We start from the raw sequence: 24,036 nt of genomic DNA, 5'->3' as shown, positions 1-24,036 counted from the left end.
ATGAAATAAATTGACACAAATTTTTTTTAAAAATAATATTACAAAAAGGCTGGTTTACAATAGATTAAAAATCTTACGCCATCGTAATAATAAACAATCCTTATACGAAAAAAAAAACTATAGAAATTTGACGGTAGTGAGTAGTAACAAAAAACTATAAATACAATCGTAAAAATGGTTAGCCTTTCCCGTTTTTTGTTTACATTGTTCATTTACCCTGTCTTGATTAACAAAAAATAGAAAATATTTAAAAATTAAATTCCTTAATAAATTGTCAGAATTTAATAATGTTTTAATTCATCTTTAATGTATATTTTTACATGTGCTTTTTTATTTCTACAAAAAAACTAAAGTGTGTTAAAGGTATATAATGTGTAAAGTACACTATTTATTAATCAATAATAAATACATGTCGATATTTCGATACTGTATTCAGTTCACAATATACTCAAATGAAATTATAATGTGAGTGAAATTGTAACAAAAAAAACGAATTGTGGTTAGCGTCTCGGACTTACGGATCAGAAGTCCGATATTTGACCCTGAATAAAAATTCGAATACTCATTTTTAAAAAAAAACAAGAGTAAAAAAATATATACAGGATTGAATTCGATAAGCCGGGAATAAAACTAGGAAATGGGAAAATTTTAGGCCATTCGTAAATTTTATTTAAAAAAATGTTTTGTAAAAAGTAATTTAGCTCTTATTTTAAATTTAAGTAATAAATTAAAAATACTTAGTACACTTCCACTTTTTTTTTACTATTTGGCTCTTTCATCTTCAAATATTTATTATTTTAAGTGTGTATATGTGTAATTATTTTAATTAAAATTGTGTTTTCTAATTATTTGCAATTGAATTTTTAATTCAATTCAATTTTAAATACTTCAATTATATTGTGTAAGTTACTACATTTGTATAATTTACACTTGATTATTATTAATGTTGTTATTTTTTTGGATTGTTATTATGTATATCACATGCAATTATTATTTATTTTATTTACCACGTTTATTTTTTGTTTCTTACTTATTAAGGCCTTACAGGGGCACAGCCTAAAATGTCACGATAAGTTAATAAATTCATAAACAAACTTAATTTGAAATGAAAAAAAAATCAAATTAATCGTATGTAATGAGAACTAATTATTTGAGGTAATGTAAAAAAAAACAAATGAGTTATATTTTCTAAAAGTAAACTAAAAGATCTGGAAAAAAATGTGTTTAAATTACTTAGTACAAACATTTGAAATTATTTTGAAAAATCAAAATAAATAAAACCTCGTTTCTGTAATTATAAAATAAATAAAAATAAAAATATATTTCTCGTGAAACTGAAAATAAAAAAATCACTTCTTGGTAAAATTCTAATACCCATTTTGTATTTGTTTTAACGGAATACCTACGAAAATAATATTAAGATTTTAAACATACACACTGATTTAAGCCAACGTATTCCAAGTTTTGTGGCAAACTAAAACTATACCTACTCACCAATGCACCAAATTTCATACTAACGTTATACGAAATAATGAAGAATTGACTTAGTTTCTCTGCGTTATCTGTTTCCATATAAAAAAGATAATGTTCTCGCGCTAAGTATAAAAGCCGCGGTGTTCTAGTGCTAATTACAGTCGAAGAAGACCTGAGCAAGATGAAGTTCCTAGCTCTGTTCTTGTTGGTCGCTCTGGCGAAGGCTGCCTCCCTGGATAATGGCCACTCTCACACAGTTGGTAAGTTATTATACATATTTATGGATAAATTAAAATGGCTTTTTCCACACATGTATGTACAAAGGATATCCTTTATGAGTATCTAAATTAATTTGTTTTTTTTTAGCCTCCACGGAGTTTCTTAATAAACAGAATAACATCTATGACTTGTTGAATCACCCCATGACATATTTTTATGGAGCTCAGCGCTACCCGACTGCTAAGGAATATTTTACCACATATTTTGATAAGTTTTCAGTAAGTTACTATCATTTAATTCATTCCATTTTTTTATTATCTAGTTACATTGAGAACATTACAGAGTATCCAATTCAATAAGTACACTGACAATGTTTTAGAGACGTATTTAAAATTAAATTGTAATTTTTAAAACGCATTTCTTTTTCAGAAACCTGAAGTAGTGAAACATTTCCTCCAAGTAGTCAAGGGTGGACTCACTCCCAAGAACACCATTCCTTCTAAGTTCTATCACTTTAAGGAAGCTGCTGCGTTATTCGATGTTTTCTATTACGCCAAGGACTACGAGACCTTCTTCAAGACTGCCACCTGGGCCCGTCAAGCTTTCAATGAAATGATCTTCACTTACTCCTTCAGCCTCGCCGTTCACCACAGAGCCGACACACAGGGTGTTGTTGTGCCTCCATTCTACGAAATGTTCCCCTCCTTCTTCACTCACTACGATGTCATGCAGAAGTGCAATCGCGTCAAGACTCAAGGATACATCACCGACCCCAAGTTGGCTAAATTCAATGGAATCGAAGCTCACGATGAGTTCACTTACACCATTGCAAACAACTTCACATATGAACATGGAGATGAAGATTTCTTCTTGTCATACTTCACCAACGATCTCGGTTTGAGCAATTATTATTACAACTTCCATATCAACTATCCATTCTGGTTCGGAGGAGAAGAGTTCGGTTTGAACAAGGAGAGGCGCGGTGAACTGTTCTACTTCGTATACCAACAAATCTTGGCCAGATACACAATGGCTAGGTACACCAGCGGTCTCGGTGACATTCCTCAGTTCTCCTGGTACAAGCCAATCAAGACTGGATTCAACCCACAGACTGTTGCCTACACTGGAGCTCCAACACCTGCCAGGCCTGACTATTTCGATATCTACACCGAAGAGAACTATTATGAACTGAATGAGTTCCAAGATTATGAATCTCGCATCCGCGATGCCATCCACTACAAATTCTTCTACGGGGTATAGACCTTATTATTTTGAATGTAACACTTTATTGATTTTTAAGATGGAATGTTAAAAATTTATGGAAATGTTTTTTTATTTTATTCTAGGCTGACGGTAAGAAGTACTCCGCATACAAACCAGAAGATATGAATGATTTCGCCAATTTCGTACAAGGAAATGCTGAACTAGGATTCTCCAACTTCTACGATTACTACTTTACTTCAGCTCGTAAGATGCTAGGAGGCTCAGTAGATAGGTACGTAATAATATAACCATACTATATTATTTTCTTATGGAAAATAAAACGAAACGTTTATATTATTTCGTTTTATAAAAAATAGTCTCTCTTACTGTGTGGTTGTTTATATTATAATTTATTTTGTCGATCAAAGCTTTTTTAAATAAATATTCCAGCACTCAGACCTTATAAACTCTCCGGATTAGGGTGAACGTATTTTTAATATTATTGATTTCCTGATTTCAGCCATAACTACGTTCCATCTGCTTTCGAACACGATTATTCCGCCACGCGTGACCCAATGTTCTATCAATTCTATTCCCGTGTGTTCAACTACTTCTACACCTTCAAGAACAACTTCCCTTCATACACAAAGGAAGAATTATACTTCGATGGCGTCACTGTTGATAAGGTTCACTTCACTCCTCTTACAACCTATTTCGAATCATTCGAGTTCGATATCACCAACGGAGTTTTCCAGTCCAAGGAAGAGATTGAGAGCCACAAGGAGAAATTCACTTTCGCAGCTCGCCAAACTCGCCTTAACAATAAGCCATTCTCCGCCACTTTTGATGTTTCTTCTACTAAGGACACTGAAGCCACCGTGAGAGTATTCATCGCCCCCAAATATGACGAGTTCGGTCATGCCACTAAGCTGAATGAGAACAGGCACAACTTTGTCCAGGTCGACTTCTTCAAATACCACTTGAAGAGCGGAAAGAACACCATCGAACGCAAGTCCACAGACTTCGCGCATTCATCGGCCGACTTTGATTCAACTCACACACTGTACAACAAGGTGTACACCGCCCTCAAGGATAAGAAAGAGTTCTACGTCGATGAAGCCGAGGAGTACACCGGCTGGCCCCTTAACATGCTGCTACCTAAGGGTACCAAGGGAGGCATGGAGTACTACGTGTACGTCGTGGTCACCCCCTTCAGCCCGATGGCCTCTCCCTTCAGCCCGAGCGAGTACCCTCACAAGTACGACTCCGGAAGCGACCTGACCACCGGACACCGCTTCTACGAAAGCCGTCCTCTCGGCTTCCCCTTCGACCGCACCCTCAACGCGGCCACTTTCTTCACACCCAATATGTACTACACTGACGTCACAATCTACCATAAGGATTTTCTTTCAACCAACGAGTCTCACTAAGATCACAAATTAATATTTATAATACGAAATAAATAGAATATGACGAAATATGACGAAGTTTCTATAAAATGTAAATGTCATTAAATTTTCTTGTGTGTACAATAAACATGCTTTAGAAACTGAATTTTTTTTGATTTTTTTGGTTTGGCAAATGTGAAAAGTGAAAAGCCTATAGTTTGCTTAAATTTTTCCTTGGAGAATGTTTTTCTCCGGTTGATGGTATTTTTTAATATGTTTATGAGTTATCATTTACAACAAAAAATATACAAAAAATATTGTGAGTTGTAGATTAGTACTGCATTCAACCATCTATAGAGTTTATCAAGATTCATAGAAATTTCAATAGAGATGGATAGATGGCTTAACACTTTTAGGGGGTATTTTGAATCCCCCTCTAAAAATGGTTCCCCGTTTCTATTAATTTCTCTTTTAATCTTTGTTACTTATACTTTTTATTAGTTTAACAAATAGATTTATGCATATAATTTAAAATTATGCAAACAACATCTTGCAATGATAACAACAATATTGTAAGAAGACATTTTGATTATGTAACATAAACTTATTTATGAAACACCATCGTACATTCTTATTCGACGGTCATGTTTTTTCACAGCATTACATTCAGTATTGAAAATTAATATTTTAGCGGTGAAGTTTTCTACTAAATGAATATAATCGGAATTCGGTAATACTCCAGGTGGACTGGAGGACATCTGTGATCTTTCTGCAGTTGCGATAGGAGAAAACGTTTTATATCATTCTAAAGCTCGCATTACATCAGTCAGATTTCTGTAAATTTTGACACGAGACGTTGTGCGAGATTTGATCCAATGAATATTGTATCGTATAATACACAAATTGGGTGAAATCTGTCGTCAAATCCAGATGAATTAGAGCACATATTTGAACTTAGACAAGCGGCGCTCACATTCCATTCCTGCGATGTTAACTGTCAACTATCAACTTTCGACTGTCAACTTCAAACTATCAACGCGTATTTTTTGTTGTTGCTTGCGTTACTTTATTTATCCTCGGTCTAATTTGTTTCACTGTACTTTTTTATTTCACACCTGCCTTTCTTTAATGAAAATACTGATTTTTGATAGTGTTTATGGTATATCAGAAATCTGATTTTGATTGTTGATCGTTGATTGCAGAATAATATATTGTTAGTTGTCAACTGCCAAACTGCCCGTTATCTGCCATGGCGCCAAAAACAAAACATCTACTTTCTTACGCGCAATTTTTGGTCCCAAAAATTAATAAGCGAACAGCAAATTAAATGACCCAAGATTTGGCACAAGCATTATCGTACAAGAAACTGTGCAAGATCGTGTACTCATTTTCTGACTCATGTAATACGAGCTTTACTGGTGCCGTTGAATGCCGTTTCTCTTGCAATTACGGAGAATTCGCTTGATAGAGATGGGATTTTCGAGCAGTTAAATGCTTTTTTTTGTAAGAAGACACAGTATTTTTGTGTTCGAATCTTGAGCAACTTATTTCAACATTTCTTGCACCATGTAAAACCAGCATAATCAATATTCTCAGAAAAAAATATTTTATCCGCAAAGTTAAAATTTCAACTTTCATGAAATGTTAAAACTTATGCCATACCGGAACTCTCTCGTGTAAAGCAACCGACTTTAAAAAAAATATTTTGCTCAGTTATAAAATAAGTTTAGATAGTTAATAAAATATTCATATAACATAAATATTTTAATTATAACTATATATTAAAGGTTGGAATTTGAAACAAAATGAAGAAAAACGTGATTATTAATTTTTTAGTTAATTTTCTTAGTTTAAATAAGAAACAATTTAATGGAGCCGATAAAAAGTCAATTTTAAATTTAAACAATATTGTTGCGTTTTCGTCAAAACAGATTGCAGGAAAAAGTAAGATATCCGACCCAACTCAACTCATTTCGCCGATTTTGACGAAAAGTTAACAAATTACAACGGGGATATTATGGAGAAAGGTTAATTATTTTAAAAACAAATTTCACTTTTTTCGTGAGATTTATTTGGAATATTTACATGCTAACAAAAACATAACGTGCCTCAAAAAAATTCATGGTGGAGGTACGGTGTTTTTTTTTAACAACAAGAAGCCAAAAGAGTCAGTTACAGTGGTAAATTACAGCAAAGGACACCCAGGCTTGAAAAAATGGCCGTCATTTGTTATATTCGCACCATGGGTAGGGCCCCGATTACAATGGGAAGTTCACATTTATCTTAAATTTTATCTACAAAGTAAAATTGAGTTTTCTGTATAAAAAGCAGAATATGTATACATACATTTTTTCTTTTAAACATGTTTAATTATAGGTTACTGATGAAAAAACTCGAAATGTTCAGGAAAATATACTCATTTTCATACAAAAATATCGATTTTTCTTTGTTGACAGTCAAAGATAACTATGATGAATAACTCCATAGGGAAGAAAACCAGCCAGTCTGCTAGCATTTGGACATACTCAGTCATTGTTTAATTATAAATTCAATCATCAAGCTGGTTAGCTTTTCCCGTATTTTTGTCTAATATTTATCAACCCTAAAGTATTATAAAAAACCTGAAACTCAGAATATAATTTATAACATTTTTCAAAATCTTCATGACAATATTTGAAAAAACTTAATTTATTTTAATCGTATTTTTAATGTATTTAAACTTGTCAATTTATACAAAAAACTTAAATACATAAAAGGTATAAAATACCTTTGTAAAATACACATTTTGTTCCAAAATAAAAAAAAAGTATCGAAATATATTTCACAATATTCTTAAATAAAATATAATATTTTTATAATATGAGTGAGCTAATAAATACATGCAAAACGCCACGTAATGATGTTGCCACTCTAATGAAAGGCAAATAGAATTTCCCAACAGTAAATTCTGAACTACTGAGCTCAATAAAATTAAATATCCCAACTAGAAACCTCAGACAAAACTTACTCTCATACCGATAACCATAGAACAAACTATGGTTTTCATTCCCCTATGCCCAGAATTCTTAGGTCTGCCAACAAACATACCAGTCTTGATTTCTTTGATAACAAGTTGTCTTCTTTAAACGATCACTGAATCAAATTCAATTATAAACACCTCTCTCCCGCGTCCACTCCCACCAAGTCTACTATAAACCATTGAGTCTTTCTAATTTTGTTATAATAATTTTCTATGTTTAAATGTGTCCATAAAAATGCCCATTGGGCGGATATATAAATAAATAAAATAAAAAAAAAGAACATAAAATAATTAACAGGAAATATTTCCATACATTTGCATACGTCTAATTTTTAGTTTGATATTTTTTATAAGTTACCTATACTGTACGAGTTGAGATCTGATGTTCAGGCGAACCAGTACAATTTAGTATGGTATCATACGAAATGCATCGAATTTCCTTTCCGTTGCTAGTGTTGTGGGTTGTTGGGGTTCGAACCCACCTTTCTTAACATGAATTCCATTTTCTAATAGTGAGTCAGTGACAGTCAGTGCACGAGAAGATGTATGGATGTAGAGGAAGAGAGGTCCGAATGCAAAGACAGGGTGATTTGACCTTCTATCCTATCTCCCTATCCCTACGGGGAACGGTGTATGGTTTGTTCGTTTTAAGTAAGTGACAACGAGATGAAAGTGGCCCCCGAAATCGAAATATTTAGGTAAATTATAAGATATACTTTTAATATAAAAATCAAACAGTGATTTGAGTCTACTGAACACTAACAAGGCGAAACAGTTGTCACGGAACTTTTTGTTTTTAAATTGTAAAAAATAAAATAAAGTGTTCGGTAGACTCAATCAGTGTTTAATTGTTATATTAAAAGTATAAATATGGAGTTTTACAAATAAACGCCAAATCAATAAATAAAGCATAAAAACCCATTGACAAAACTTTTTAAAAATGTATTATGTAATAAATAAGTCAAACATGCTAACAAAAACTAACTATGAAACAGGAAATTTTTAATTAAATAAATGTTTTGTAAAAAATAATTTTATTGTTGCAAAAGTATTGCAATCATATAACAAAAACGGATAACTTTTTTTCACATTTCATTCAACCTTAAAAATAACAACAAACTATAATAATCGTTCATGTATACTAATATAAAAGTATGCCAAAAAACTAGAATGAAAATGTGTTGAAATGGCTCAAAGTATGTTTTAATAACGTAAAAAAATATTACAAATTAAAAAAAAAATTGCATCCTAATATTAAATACATAGATTATCAGGAAAGTGCAAATGAGCATCGTGTTATAAAATATATACATAGATTAACACAAAAGTGCAAATGATCATCGTATTATTAAATACATAGAATAGTGAAAATAAGCACCGTATTATTAAATACACAGATTATCACGAAAGTGTAAATAAACATAAAATCATATCTGGAAGAAATTCTAAAATGCATTTGTTTTATTTTAACGGCGTACCAAAAATAAATATATATTAAATACACCCGAACTCACTTTTTATTACTTTTTTTTATTACGCTTCTACAAGAATGGCGAACTATCTACTCACCAATGAACCAAATTTCATACTAACTTGATATAAAATAATGAAGAATTGACTTCGTTTCTCTGTGTAATCTGTTTCTATAATAAAAGATAATGTTCTCGCGCTAAGTATAAAAGCCGCGGTGTTCTAGTGCTAATTACAGTCGAAGAAGACCTGAGCAAGATGAAGTTCCTAGCTCTGTTCTTGTTGGTCGCTCTGGCGAAGGCTGCCTCCCTGGATAATGGCCACTCTCACACAGCTGGTAAGTTATTATACATAAATATGAATAAATTAAAATGGCTTTTGTGCACATGTTAATGGGAAATCCATTATGAAAATAATTTGTTTTTCAGCCTCTCCAGAGTTCCTTAATAAACAGAATAACATCTATGACTTGTTGAATCACCCCATGACATATTTTTATGGAGCTCAGCGCTACCCGACTGCTAAGGAATTTTTCACCACATATTTTGATAAGTTTTCAGTAAGTTACTATCATTTTATTCATTCCATTTTTTTATTATTTAGTTACATTGAGAACATTACAGAGTATCCAATTCAATTCATAAGTACACTGACAATGTTTTAGATACGTATTTAAAATTAAATTGAAATTTTCAAAACATATTTCTTTTTCAGAAACCAGAAGTAGTGAAACATTTCCTCCAAGTAGTCAAGGGTGGACTCACTCCCAAGAACACCATTCCTGCTAAGATTTATCACTTTAAGGAAACTGTTGCGTTATTCGATGTTTTCTATTACGCCAAGGACTACGAGACCTTCTTCAAGACTGCCACCTGGGCCCGTCAAGCTTTCAACGAAATGATCTTCACTTACTCCTTCACCCTCGCCGTTCACCACAGAGCCGACACACAGGGTGTTGTTGTGCCTCCATTCTACGAAATGTTCCCCTCCTTCTTCACTCACTACGATGTCATGCAGAAGTGCAATCGCGTGAAGACTCAAGGATACATCACCGATCCCAAGTTGGCTAAATGCAATGGAATCGAGGCTCACGATGAGTTCACTTACACCATTGCAAACAACTTCACATATGAACATGGAGATGAAGATTTCTTCTTGTCATACTTCACCAACGATCTCGGTTTGAGCAATTATTATTACAACTTCCATGTCAACTATCCATTCTGGTTCGGAGGAGAAGAGTTCGGTTTGAACAAGGAGAGGCGCGGTGAACTGTTCTACTTCGTATACCAACAAATCTTGGCCAGATACACAATGGCTAGGTACACCAGCGGTCTCGGTGACATTCCTCAGTTCTCGTGGTACAAGCCAATCAAGACTGGATTCAACCCACAGACTGTTGCCTATACCGGAGCCCCAACACCTGCCAGGCCCGACTATTTCCATCTCTACACCGAAGAGAACTATTATGAACTGAATGAGTTCCAAGATTATGAAAGGCGCATCCGCGATGCCATCCACTACAAATTCTTCTACGGGGTATAAACCTTATTATTTTGAATGTAACACTTTATTGCTTTTTAAAATGGAATATTGAAAAATTTATGCAAATGTTTTTTCTTTTATTCTAGGCTGACGGTAAGAAGTACTCCGCATACAAACCTGAAGATATGAATGATTTCGCTAATTTCGTACAAGGAAATGCTGAACTAGGATTCTCCGACTTCCACGATTACTACTTCACTTCAGCTCGTAAGATGCTGGGAGGCTCAGAAGACAGGTACGTAAAAATAAAACTACGAAAAATTATTTTCTTATGGAAAATAAAACAAAACGTTTATATTATTTCGTTTTTAAAAAATATTTCCTCTTACCATGTGGCTGTTTTTATTATAATCGCTCAATAGCAAAGTAGACAAGTACGTAATAATTCGTAATCACTTTTTTTATTATCTCATACATTAACAAAACTAGTATATTTCATTTAAAAAAAAGAAATTCTTTCGTGGTTTATATTTTAATATATTTTCTGTTAAAAGTTTTAATTTTATATTCGAACTAGTGATCATACTTTTAGTACTAAAATTTTATAAATGTTTCGAGGATTAAGGATTTATAAATATTTTTTTATATTATTTATTTTCTTTTTTTAGCCATAACTACATTCCATCTGCTTTCGAAAACTATTTCTCCGCCACACGTGACCCAATATTCTACCAATTCTATTCCCGTCTGTTCAACTACTTCTACAACTTCAAGAACAACTTCCCTTCATACACAAAGGAGGAATTATTCTTCGATGGCGTAACTGTCGATAAAGTTCATTTCACTCCTCTTACCACCTATTTCGAACCATTCGAGTTCGATGTCACCAACGGAGTTTTCCAGTCCAAGGAAGAGATCGAGAGCCACAAGGAGAAATTCACTTTTGCAGCTCGCCAAACTCGCCTTAACAATAAGCCATTCTCCGCCACTTTTGATATTTCTTCTACTAAGGACACTGAAGCCACCGTGAGAGTATTCTTCGCCCCCAAATATGACGAGTTCGGTCATGCTACTAAGCTGAATGAGAACAGACACAACTTCGTCCAGGTCGACTTCTTCAAATACCACTTGAAGAGCGGAAAGAACACCATCGAACGCAAGTCCACAGACTTCGCGCATACATCGGCCGACTTTGATTCAACTCGCACACTGTACAACAAGGTGTACACCGCCCTTAAGGATAAGAAAGAGTTCTACGTTGATGAAGCCGAGGAGTACACCGGCTGGCCCCTTAACCTGCTGCTACCTAAGGGTACCAAGGGAGGCATGGAGTACTACGTGTACGTCGTGGTCACCCCCTTCAGCCCGATGGCCTCTCCCTTCAGCCCGAGCGAGTACCCGCACAAGTACGACTCCGGTAGCGACCTGAGCACCGGACACCGCTTCTACGAGAGCCGTCCTCTCGGCTTCCCCTTCGATCGCACCCTTGATGCGGCCACTTTCTTCACACCAAATATGTACTACACTGACGTCACCATCTACCACAAGGATTTCTTTTCAACCAACGAATCTCACTAAGATCGATTAAATAATAATTATTTATGACCTTATGAAATAAATTGAAAATTGACGGAGTTCAAAGTTTCTATGAAATGTAAAAGTCACCATTTTTTTGTGTACCTCTGTATTCGGCAATAAACATTTTTTAGAAACCCATAACAGATTTTTATTTGAATATTTAAAAATGCATTTTGGATGTATTTGTGTCACTGCTCTCAGTTTTTCATTTTATTTTAATATCTACCATTTGAAACCTATGAAAGAGGTAAAAGTTTCTAACATGGTCGGTACAAACTTTTTACAGCGCTAATTTCATATGCAGAGAATAACCCGAAAGTGAAGACAATAGGATGTACTTTCCTCACCTTAAGTTTTGTCTCTGCATACGGGTATAAGAAAGGAAAATTTCCAATTTGAAAAGTATACCCACTAGAAAACATTCTAACTGGAAACCCCGCCCATAGTAGAATGTCGAACTCGATAAGTTTACAGAATTGCTATTAAACGTAAACATTATAAACTCCAGAACTCGGGAAGAATCACAAAAGTTGCCATAACTATTCCAGAATATCTAACAATTAAACAAGATTACTCTTCGTTCTTACGCGAAGTGGGTTTAGAATGTTGGTTTGATTGGTGTCCTGACGAAGAGACTGGTACGTCTTGAAACCGGTAGACATAGGAAAGTCGGTAAATGGTTATATACAAATATTTAATTACATTTTTTAAATTTTTGACCACAAAGTTAACGCTTTAAATATTAATAATAAATAATAAGTCTTATTTACAATATACATTAGCCTCTATTTAAATGTCTCTAAATACTACAAATGTCCTTTACCAGAAATAAAAATTTAAAAATCGGGTTGTGGTCCCGTGGCTAGTGTTGCAGACTCACGTATCAGAGGTCCGAGGTTCGAACCCCACTCTACCCCAACTTGATTTCCATTTTTAAATAGTAAGTTATTTACAACTCGTTGAAAATGCCCCCAAAATTGAAATATTCGGGTAAATAATAAGAACGCAAATATTTCCTTTTTTTTTTTTTTAATCATCGTCTTATCTTGTAAATGAACGCGAAATTACCGAAGTAGACTGTATTCGCGACCTTGGTGTATATTTAAATTAAAAATTGACTTATAAAACCATACTGAGTTGACGGTAAGCAAAGCTTACAAAATCTCAACTCAAAACATTATATTTTGCGCGTATACGCATTATCCTTGAGTATTACTCCACAGCCTGGTCTCCTCAATATTCCAAATATATTTGAAGAATTTAAAGGATTGCAAAAAAAAAATTGCAGCACCTACGCCATCGTTAAAGTTTACATTTTAATAACTATGAAGAAGCTGCAGTACATCACATAGTCGATACCTTAAAATCTAGAAGGACCATCGCTGGTACCGTCTTCCTTTACAGAACAGTCAATAACAACTTAGATTGCCCATAACTGCTTGAGAAAATTGAAATTCGTATCCCTCAACATACAACTCGGCTCCAACAACTGTTTTAAGTTGGAATTTGAAGCACAAATAACAACAAGAATGAACATTTTCCCAAAATCCTAAATTGGTACAACAATTTTTTTCTGAAATCGATATATATTTCCTCACTCTAAATAACTATAAAGAAAATAACCAAAATTTCAGATAACAATTATAATTTTATCTAACTTTACTGTACGTATTTAAAAATGTTTTACAGACTTTATTTTCTTGTATACTTTCATATTATATTTATTTTCTCTTGTTTTAAATAAGAAAGGAGAGAAGGCTGATCTGGGGTTACTTAGTATGAACCCGCTGGTGAAAAGATTTTTTAATACCGAGTAAACATTTTGTTTTCATATGTTCTATTTCATTATTATTGTTAATTTTTTTTTTTACAAGTCGAATAATACGGAGTGGCGTATCACGGGTAGACTTTTTTTTCTTATTTTTTGACATTGTTTTAGTTATAGGTATTCAGAAAAATTAGTTGGCCGCGTGGTGTTAATGGTCAGCGCGTTTGCTTACTATTAAAAAGGTTTCGGGTTCGATTCCCGACATGGTTGATGTGAAATATTTATTTAAAAGGGTGTTTTCACACTAGAATATTTCATAGTACCTGGACTGGTACCTGAAGCGTAAGACTAATCATCTTACCTTCTTGTAACAAAAATGATCAAAATAGCTGCTATTGATGTACCAATGCAGTACCCTATGCACCATTAGGTGCGGAAAGGAAATTATTATGATAGAGAAAAATATAATTGGCCCATAATTTTGGTTTATTTGTAAATATTGCATTTTTTTGTTATAATAGCTGCAGTTTTCTTTTAATAAACAAAAAAAAAAGTTTATACACCCCGCTATCATTTCTGCGTCCTTTTACCAAGTCAACAATGCTGTGTCTAATGAAGGGGTAGAGTTGTTTTGGTTTCGAACTGTAGGTATATATTATGTATATATTAATGTACAAAGTAAAGACAATTAGAATAAATATGATTAACAACTGTATAACAAAATAAACAAATAATTACGGAACTAACAAATATACCACCTCATTTTGGCCAATATCTGAAATATAGTGTTCATCGACATCAGAATCAATGTAAGACGTCTCTAAATGTGTTTTTATCTAAAAAAAAAAAAGGCATGTTATTTTTAACCTGCTTATTCGTTCCAGCACTAAAATGTTACTCTGAATAATATTCGATTCCCTATAAAACATACCTTATCGTCAGAATTTAAAAATTAATCTTCTCTTTCCGTAAATACTGAACAGGGGCGAATTGGCCATACAAGCGATTATTAGTTGCTTACCATATTTGTTTGACATCGATAATAATGATTTAAATTATTTATCTATAACATATTATCAGAAAAAATTACATTGCAAACCATAGTTTGTATTTTTCGCGTTAGTAAATGTATCCAATGTTTAGTTAAAAACATCATTCCATGCAGCTCCAACGCGCAGCTGTTATTTATTTTGCTCAGTAATGCTAACGTTCTTAAAATTAATACACAAACAATTAAATAACTTAATGTACAGAAAAAGAATGTGAAATTATAAAAATACTAAGCTAAATAAAGTAAAAAGAATGAAGTTAAACACAAAAAACAGTAAATACATAAATAAAGAATGCAAGGATAGAAAACAATGAAATGAATTCATTAAAAAAATGTAAAATACGTTTGCAAATACTGAAATACAAATAAGGTTCATTGAGTATTCTAGCAAACAAAAACAAGTATAAGGTAATAACAAATAAACATGTAGGCAACAGAAAATGGAGATACAAAATTATAAAGTATGTGATATAAACCTATAAAAAATTAAGTTAATTTTTTAAAAATATTTAGATAAATATCTTAATCTATGCTTAAAGCCCTCTTATCGCCAGAACATTATACTACCAAATTACTAAAGCTTGTTCTCCTAAAGAAAAAATACATTTTTTACGTCTTTAAACCCCTAAGATTTTATTTCAGATTTCTTTCAGCAAATTCACAAGTTCGATTCTTATTTTTTCTTGGTGATTTCTAAAGACCAATTTAGTCTTCCGACACTTCTTCATAATATCCATTTTTCTTTAAAATATAACCGTAGGACTTCACACCTGCAGGCTCTGCGTGACAGTAATTGAAAATTCGGCCCACGGGCCACATGTAATTGTCCCTCTTTTATTGGCCCTACGGGCCTCGGTTGCCCTTCAGGCAACGGCTGTTTAGGATTTTCGAGCACCTAGAAATGCCACCCCTTTGGCCTCACAATAGATTTTTTCTTTTTCAGAGTAATCCTTTAATATATATATATGTAAATATTTTTGTATTTTTTTATTAGTAAAAATAATAATCTAAATGTAATAACGAATATTCTGCCACTCAAAATAATGCCATCAAAATCACACAAATTAAACAGATATATTAAATACATACTCATATAGAGGCAAAAAGTTCAATTATTCAGCGATTAAAATTGAATAGTGAAAATTCTGTAATTTAAAATAATAACAGTCCGCTGTTGGCGACTGTAACGTGCTAGTAAATTCGACCCTACGGGCCTTAATTGATCTGTCCTTTTGGCACTATTAAATCGGCCTTACGGGCCTCAGTCGATCGACTTAAAAAATGGTGGTAATTTTCGTTTATTTACTCAGTTTGTTAGCTCTTGGATTGAAAATGAAAGATTCTCTGGTGACCGATACTTGTGAAATTCTCGTCTTGAGAGAATGGATGGTAAATTAAAATTAAATTTGATGTATTATCCGGGGAAACCTATGTCTCTAGATATGAACTAAATTAATATTTTGTACCGTTCTTTTCCAATTTATCTTTTGGTGACAATGACAGACTTCGGAACTAAGAAATTAAATATCAATGATAATAATAATCCAATCTGCCTAGCAAATATATGAAATTACTATAATGGACATTTGCAATTGTGATTCAAGTGCTACCACTCGCGTTTGCAATGACTGACTTCTTAACCTGCTGCTACCTAAGAGTACCAAGGGAGGCACGTCGTGGTCACCAGCCCAATGGCTGACGCCTACAGCCCAAGCGAGTACCCACACGATTACGATTCCTGTAGCGGTCGGAGCACCGGACTCCGCTTCTACGAGAGCCTTCCTCTCGGCTTCTCCTTCGACCGCACCCACGACGCAGCCACATTTGTTAAACCCATATGTACTACACTGACTCACCATTTACCAGGAGAGTTCCTCTCGTTAAAATCTAAAAAAAAATTTTTTCATCGTCATTACTTGCGGAATCATTTACTTTTATTCAACAAAATTCCTTCGTTAATTTTTCAGTCATTTTTAATAGACAATTTCGTAAATTGGTACTCATTGGTTCTACACTCAATTCAAATTCAATCACCTTCTCAATATTTGCAAGCCACGAAATATTTATTTTTTCGTTAGAATGTAAAATCGAAAATGTTCGAAACCATCAGACTAGGGAGACAGAAATAATTCGATGTTTTTAAAAGTCGGCCAATTGACCCAATAATACGTTGGTTCATTTTGTAAAATACATAAAGAGGATGACATTAGCGCAGTCAAAGATCAGCAGAGCGAGATCATGGTGTGGAAGCTGAAGTATTTTGCTTTGTTCCTCTTGTTTATTTTGACGGAGTCAGCTTCCCTTGAGAAAGAACAAAACTGTAAGTGGAATACATTTAGTATAATATTATGTTTTTTTTAAACATCAACACAGTACATTTATTTAAAGTCATTATTTTATTAATTTAAACCACTTTGTATTATTATTTTATATCACTACAGAGATGGGTAGAATTTTTGTTTCAAGATTATGGATATTCGAGCGTTTACAGGGCTTATGACCTGTCATAGGTTGGGTTCAAGTGGCCACTTTTATGTAGAATTCTACAACATTCCCCACTTTGTATTATTTTTTAAATTATAAAACATTTTCTAATTTCTGGTTATTTTAAATAGTACATATTACATATTCAAAAATATATATATTAATGGAGAAATCTTAACAAAATAAGTATAAAATAACGTTTCTACCTCTCTAATAGAGTGAAAACTTTTGTTTAGAGACGGAGTTCGATTTACATTGAGTTTTATAGATATGTATTAGATAGTATACATTTACGAGTATGTTTTATATTTTATTTACATTTCTTTTTTTACTAACAGATCCCTTAAAATTAGATATAATATTCTAAAAGATACACAATTTTCCACTGTATGAAGTTCAAAATAGGGTGTGTTATTTTTGTTTTTTAATTTAGAATGAAATGTTTTAATATTTGTAATTTATTTTAGGATTTTTGAAAGATGCAATTGTATTGCATCTGTGTAAAATTAAATAATTTGGAAATCTTGAGTTTCGAGAATTTTGTAAAGTGGGGTTTTTTTCTGAAAGTTTGTACAACAGATTCTTTTTCAAAGTAAATATTATAATGTTATTATAAATGTTAAAACATTAAAATATTAAAGCTTAAAATTTTAATTTAAAAGCTACCGTACATTATTTACTTATTCATTAACCAAAAACACAAATCTGTGAGATTTATCGATTTCATTATTTAAATTAAGGTAAGAGAATTCATCTCCTCGGGGAGTTAAATCCAGTCCTTGTCTACAAAAAATTGGACAAACTCAAAATATTGTTAATAAATCCACCCCGGTCCATGAAGAAGTATAGAAATTGAAAAAATAAGAATTTGTATGTAGGTGAAATAATTCAATTAGATGAATCTCACCCGCATAAATAAAGGTTTCAGCTCTATAACTTCAAAAACATCAACATATTAAAGAACTGAAGGAATATAGATGTTCAAATATGGGCAGAATGATAATTGTTACACAGTGTGTAAAGAGGCCACTTAGACCAGCCAATGACAGGTCATAGGCCCTGTAGATGCTTAGACTGTCATATTACCTTTTCAATAATGTTATTAATCTCTGTTGTAATATGTTAAGAGAATTATGTTTAAAACAATAAAACCTTTAAAAATATGTATCCAATTAACATTACATGCTTCATTATAAAAATGCAAAAATAATAATAATAATCCCACACTTACTTTTTGCCTAAAGTATTAACAGCAACAAAATACGTTTACAAAACATAGAAAATAAATCAATTAAAAAAAAATACGGCTATTCTAGTTTTAAATATATACATATGTTTTTGATATGGACCGTATTTCCTTTACAATTAGACGTTATTATGCGATAATTGTAACAATCATTTCAAGAATTTCACGAACTCAATTTTAGCGTATTTAGTACGTAAATGATATAAAAATAAGGTTGGAATTTAGGGACCATGCAAAAATCTGATAAAAATATAATTTATGAATACATTCATGTTCTCATCCAATTGATCCTTTTTAGTTTAGCATTTTGTAAATTTTGATATTACACAACTTCTCTTTGTTATTCGGAAATTCTCGAGTGCATTAATTTATCTTAATATTTTTTTTATAATTACCAACTTTTGAAAAAAGTTTAATTAGTTCCAATAGTTTTATTCTCCGTTAAACATACAAACAAATAAAAAGTAATCATTCTTCATTATTTTCAGCCGGAAGAGAGCTATTGACGAAACAAAAAAATATTTACGATCTATTAAACCATTTAATAAGTTTTGGAGTTCGACGAGTTCAACCCGCCAAGGAATTTTTCGCCACACGAGAAAATTATTTTTTGGTCAGTATCCTGAGTACTCAATAAAAATATTATACATCATATGGATATTGTTTTTTTTTTTTTTAAACTAATGTTTTCAGAAACCCGATGTCGTCACAAATTGGTTGAATATTGTAAAAGGTGGATTAACAACCAAAAACAAAATTGCAGCAGCTTCAGACAAGCGCCAAGTGATTGAAGGCAACGCGTTATTTGAGTTATTTTATTACGCTAAAGACTACAAAACATTCTTCGAGATAGCTTCTTGGGCTCGTGAATCTGTTAATGAAATCATTTTCACTTACATTCTGACCCTTGCCGTCACCTACAGAATAGATACCCAGGGAATTCTTTTGCCACCATTTTACGAGACTTTTCCGTTTTTCTTTACCAACTACGGAGTCCTACGAAAGAGCAGTCGCATCAAAACTCAGGGATATGTAACTGATCACAAACTGGCTAAATTATATGGAGTTGATGTTCACGACGACTCGACATACTCTCTCACGAACATATTCTCTTACGAATATAACGACAAGGAAACTAAGCTCTCGTACTTCACCAATGACCTAGGATTGAACAATTACTATTACAACATTCACATGAAATGTTTGAACGTAATGACGCATACAATTGAAGATATCGAGAAAAGACGTGATGAAGTATTTTACTTTGTACATCAACAACTTCTGGCAAGATACACAATGGCAAGGTTCTCGAATACTCTTGGTAATATTCCTAAGTTCTCTTGGCACGATCCAATCAAGACGCAGTACAACCCTCAAACAGCTACTCATACGGGTGCACCAGGTCCAGTAAGACCGGCTTATTATACTATCAATCCTTGCAGTAGCGCAAACGACTTGCAAGACATTGACGATTGGGAAAGACGAATCCGCGATGCGATAAATGATGGACAGGTTACTTTGGTATGAATTGAATGATGAGAATTATTTATAAAATTCCCCTTTTATATCAATAAATTAAAACATTTTCTTTATTTACAGGGAGGATTAAAGGTATCGTTGAAAGAACCTGAAGATTTTATTACTCTAAGTAAATTGATAAGAGGCAATACGAATCTCATGGTTTTAGCTCGTAAATTGCTAGGCGGAGCAGAAAATAGGTGAGATTTAATTTCTTATTTGAAGCGCTTACTACATATGTTTCTACAATATGTCATATTTAAGTCCACAAGCAATGTTTTTAAAGTGGTCAACTTGGTAACTTATGTTAGTGGTTTATACTAGTTTATCCATATTTCGATCGCGGTAATTCATTTTATAACACTACAAAATATTTACATGAATAATAATTATTATTTTGACTTTCAGTAACTACTACACTCCATCTACTTTGGAACAAGAATACTCCACGACACGTGATCCCATGTTCTACCAGTTGTATGCACGCTTATTACAAAACTTCCATCGCTTTAATGATAAGTTGCCTCCCTATACCAAAGACGAGTTGACATTTGAAGGAGTAAATATTGAAGGATTTCACATAACTCCTCTCACCACATACTTCGAGTCATTTGATTTCGATATTACGAATGGAGTTTTCCAATCGAGGGAAGAAATTGAGAAGGAAAAGGACATATTCACTTTTGCTGCAACCCAATCCCGCCTCAATCATGTGCCCTTTTCTGTGACCATTAATGTGACCACAGCCAAAGACACTGACGCTTCAGTGAGAGTATTCCTCGCTCCGAAGAATGACCAGTTCGGTCGCTCGATTTCCCTGAATGAAAACAAGCGCAACTTCATACAGTTAGATTTTTTCAAGATCCATCTAAACAGCGGGGAAAATACTATTACTCGTAAATCCACACAGTTTGCTCATAGCTCGAAGAAAATTACATCATCTCGAAAAATTTACGAAATGGTCGAAAATACCCTTCGTAATAATAAGACTATAAATAATAATGACAGTGAAGATATTTCTGGTTGGCCCCTCAATCTCCTAATACCCAAAGGATCAAAAATTGGATTCGAGTGTTTGGTTTACGTAGTCGTGACTTCATTCAGCCCTCAACAGTCTCTCGGTAGCAAGCACTATCCCAAGTACGATTCCGGAGTATGTGTAGAGTCAGGAAATCGATTCTACGAGACTCGCACTCTCGGTTTCCCCTTTGACCGCACTATCGATGCAAAAACATTCTTCAAACCGAATATTTACTTTACCGAAGTGAAAATTTTCCATGAAGATTCCCGTCCTAGTGAGTAACCAAAGCCGAAAACTTAACACCTATAATTTAATGTGTATAGAACGAAAATGGTATATGAGTATAATCAAGAAAACATAGAGCAAAAAAATGATGTTTTCATTGTTAAGAAATTTATAAGTGGATAAGATTACAATTTGGAACATTATACAAATTTTATAATTAGTATTACAATAATTTTTGGGTTTTTTTCACAGTGTTTTCCGGATTTTTTTTCTTTGTTGGTAATTATAAATGTTTCTAAAAATATGTTTTTAAAAAAAATAAAATATTTTTTCACCTTTGAGTATTTCTATTTTTTACTTTTTAAATCCAGTCACAGGTTATAAGCCTTGTAAATGTCTAGATATCCATATTCCATTCTCAAGCAAGTTTTTATTTCTGTTGCAATTAGTTCACATAAGGAAAGGAAATCCAGCCTAATCTACAAACATTTGGACATTCTAAAAGTATTGTTAAATCAACTGGTATAAAAAGAAGTATTTGCAGGCGTTGCGTCGGGTAGTTGGTGAAACAAATCAGGTAGATAAATCTCACCCAGCTCATTATGATAACTAATCAGGTAGATAAATCTCACCCAGATATTTATGGCTTTTTAGTACAAAATTTTGACCAGTCTGTTATTTGGTTGGGTGGAAGATATTGCTTTTAGCAATAAGTCCTCTAAAGTACTTATTCTTTGTACTTGAAGGTTTAAATAAATAAATAAACCAGCCAGTGATAGGTAATAAGCCATGTAAATGCTTTGAATTCCATATTCCCTTCTCAAGTATGTTTACCCTCTCTGTTGAAGTAAATTGCAATTATATTTCGTATTCTCTTTTATTATAAAAGTATGAAATAAAGGTAATATTTGAATAAAATATAGAAACAACTGGAATTCAGTATTTCTTTTAGAAAAAATAAATTAGGGTGGCCATTTTCAACAAGTTGTACACAACTCGCCATTAGAAAATGGGAATCAAACTGTGGTAGAGCAGGGTGCGAACCTCGGACCATTAATCTTTGAATCCAAGGCTCTAGTCACAGAATTACAAGCCGATAAATTGATGTCGATTGTATAATCATAAATTAATATTTTATAATACAACAAATAAAATAAATTCAACTAAGAATAATCTAACAAGAATTCTTGAATATGTATGAATTTTTTAAAATTTGTTTACTGTCAAAAATCATATTATTTTGACGGTGTCAATAACAAAAAATATAAATATTTAGTTATCATTCCTGATACAAAAATCCTGCTGTAATATTGCTGAAATTTCATATTGGGAAAAGCTTTCAATGCCAAATTTTAAACAGTTATACTCAAAATACAAGATAGCGTAGGCACGCCGTTCTGTTAAAAATAAAACGCCATATAAATTTATTTTGGGAGAGCGAAGAAGTATCGAAGCGTCTTTATTGAAATTTAGTGAAAATATTTTAATGCACTGACGTCACTTATCAGAAATGACGCGAGCTTTTATTACGAACATTTCATGGGATAAATAAACTATTCAATGTATGTAAATGAATTGAATTTTGCATTATAAACTCGTAAGTTGTTCAGAAAGCTTATTTGTAAACAATAACGGTTAGAAGTCAGTTCTTATATTATAATAAGTAAATATTTGTGGTTTACCAACACAGAAAAGTAAAAAAAAAACAAATCAATTAAAGCTGGAATGTCAGAAAATATATAACGTTCGTTGTAACTTAACTGACATAAGATGCAAGCAGCGTTGCCAACTCTACCAATTTTCCGAAAAATCTACGGGTTTTGTAAGTAATCTAAGGATCTACCGAATTCGATTGAAATTCTACCTTCAATTACATGAATTAAATAGAAAAAAGAAATTATTTATTATTACCTTACGCAGTGTGTAACATAGGCAGAATGGTAAATGGTATATATTGTGTAAAGTGGCCACTTAAATTAGCCAATGTCTGGTTATAAGCCCTGTGAATGCCTAGACGGACAAACATTTCCTTTTCTAAAATTTTCTCTATCTTTTTTGTAATTTGTACATCATTATATCGATTAATTATACTAACTAACAAATAGGGTAAAAATGCAAGAATTAGACTTAAGAAGTGAATAAATGTGGATTTTCAAACATAGGCAGAATGGTAAATGTAACTCAGATGTAAAGTTATCTTTTAAATCAGTAAATTTTTAATCTGTCATAAGCTCGAACATGCCTAGAGTTGCATATTCCATTATCAAAGCAGTTTTTCATTTCTTCATCTCGAAGGAAACTACATAGTACGTGCGCTTGTTTTCCAGATATTCTTATACAGCGCAGAAACGTGGACAGTTAAAACACGTGAGTAGGAGAGAATAGAAGCCTTCGAGATGTGGTGTTGGCGTCGAATGCTGAGAATACCATACTGGAAGAACTCGACGTAAAAGTTCTCCTATCGGCCATATCATGCTGCTAACGTATTCTGCAGTTCTTCGGACACAGCAGACGTGACCCAAAAAATCTGGAGAAAATAATAATCACGGGCAGTGGGCCAGGACGAAGAAGCGGTGACAGAGCTGCAGCTCGATGGATCGACCGAGTGAAAACAATGTTACGGGTGACCCTATGACCAGGAGAGGGCGCAGAGCCGTGAAGGGCGGAGACGCACTGTCGATGGAATGGCTGAGGAGAGTACCAACAATCAGACCCTCAGAACTGAGGAACGACAGAAAAGAAGATCTGCATGTATGTTCAAATCTTTATAGACAAGACAATTCGGGATTTAAAGAAAAAAAATATTATCAAAAAATCTAACATTACTAAAAAAATGTAATTAAGATTATTAACTACTTAGAGTTTATAGATATATAAACTCTAAGATT

The 24,036-nt window shown here is 33.0% G+C and overlaps 3 protein-coding genes across 3 annotated transcripts; all 3 read left to right on the top strand.

Moving 5' to 3' along the window:
- The first annotated feature begins 1,630 nt into the window (after positions 1-1,630).
- LOC148278960 (arylphorin subunit beta-like) lies at positions 1,631-4,449 on the top strand. Its single transcript, XM_088230636.1, has 5 exons — positions 1,631-1,733; positions 1,840-1,970; positions 2,122-2,946; positions 3,039-3,187; positions 3,416-4,449. Exons 1-5 carry the CDS (start codon positions 1,655-1,657, stop codon positions 4,323-4,325), a joined length of 2,094 nt encoding a protein of 697 aa, XP_088086762.1. The 5' UTR covers positions 1,631-1,654; the 3' UTR covers positions 4,326-4,449.
- A 4,557-nt stretch (positions 4,450-9,006) lies between these two features.
- On the top strand, positions 9,007-11,976 carry LOC148278959 (arylphorin subunit beta-like). The gene is made up of 5 exons (XM_088230634.1): positions 9,007-9,109; positions 9,201-9,331; positions 9,487-10,311; positions 10,404-10,552; positions 10,926-11,976. Exons 1-5 carry the CDS (start codon positions 9,031-9,033, stop codon positions 11,833-11,835), a joined length of 2,094 nt encoding a protein of 697 aa, XP_088086760.1. The 5' UTR covers positions 9,007-9,030; the 3' UTR covers positions 11,836-11,976.
- A 4,875-nt stretch (positions 11,977-16,851) lies between these two features.
- LOC148278958 (basic juvenile hormone-suppressible protein 2-like) lies at positions 16,852-21,490 on the top strand. The gene is made up of 5 exons (XM_088230633.1): positions 16,852-16,974; positions 18,873-18,997; positions 19,078-19,905; positions 19,984-20,102; positions 20,311-21,490. Exons 1-5 carry the CDS (start codon positions 16,893-16,895, stop codon positions 21,203-21,205), a joined length of 2,049 nt encoding a protein of 682 aa, XP_088086759.1. The 5' UTR covers positions 16,852-16,892; the 3' UTR covers positions 21,206-21,490.
- The last annotated feature ends 2,546 nt before the right edge of the window (positions 21,491-24,036 follow it).

The sequence above is a fragment of the Micrasema longulum genome, unplaced genomic scaffold (genome assembly GCF_059751315.1).
Source record: "Micrasema longulum isolate JH-2025_06_02 unplaced genomic scaffold, ASM5975131v1 h1tg000802l, whole genome shotgun sequence".
Lineage (NCBI taxonomy): Eukaryota > Metazoa > Arthropoda > Insecta > Trichoptera > Brachycentridae > Micrasema > Micrasema longulum.
Note: the sequence above shows the minus strand (reverse complement) of the source record. Positions and strands in the feature narration are given on the sequence as shown.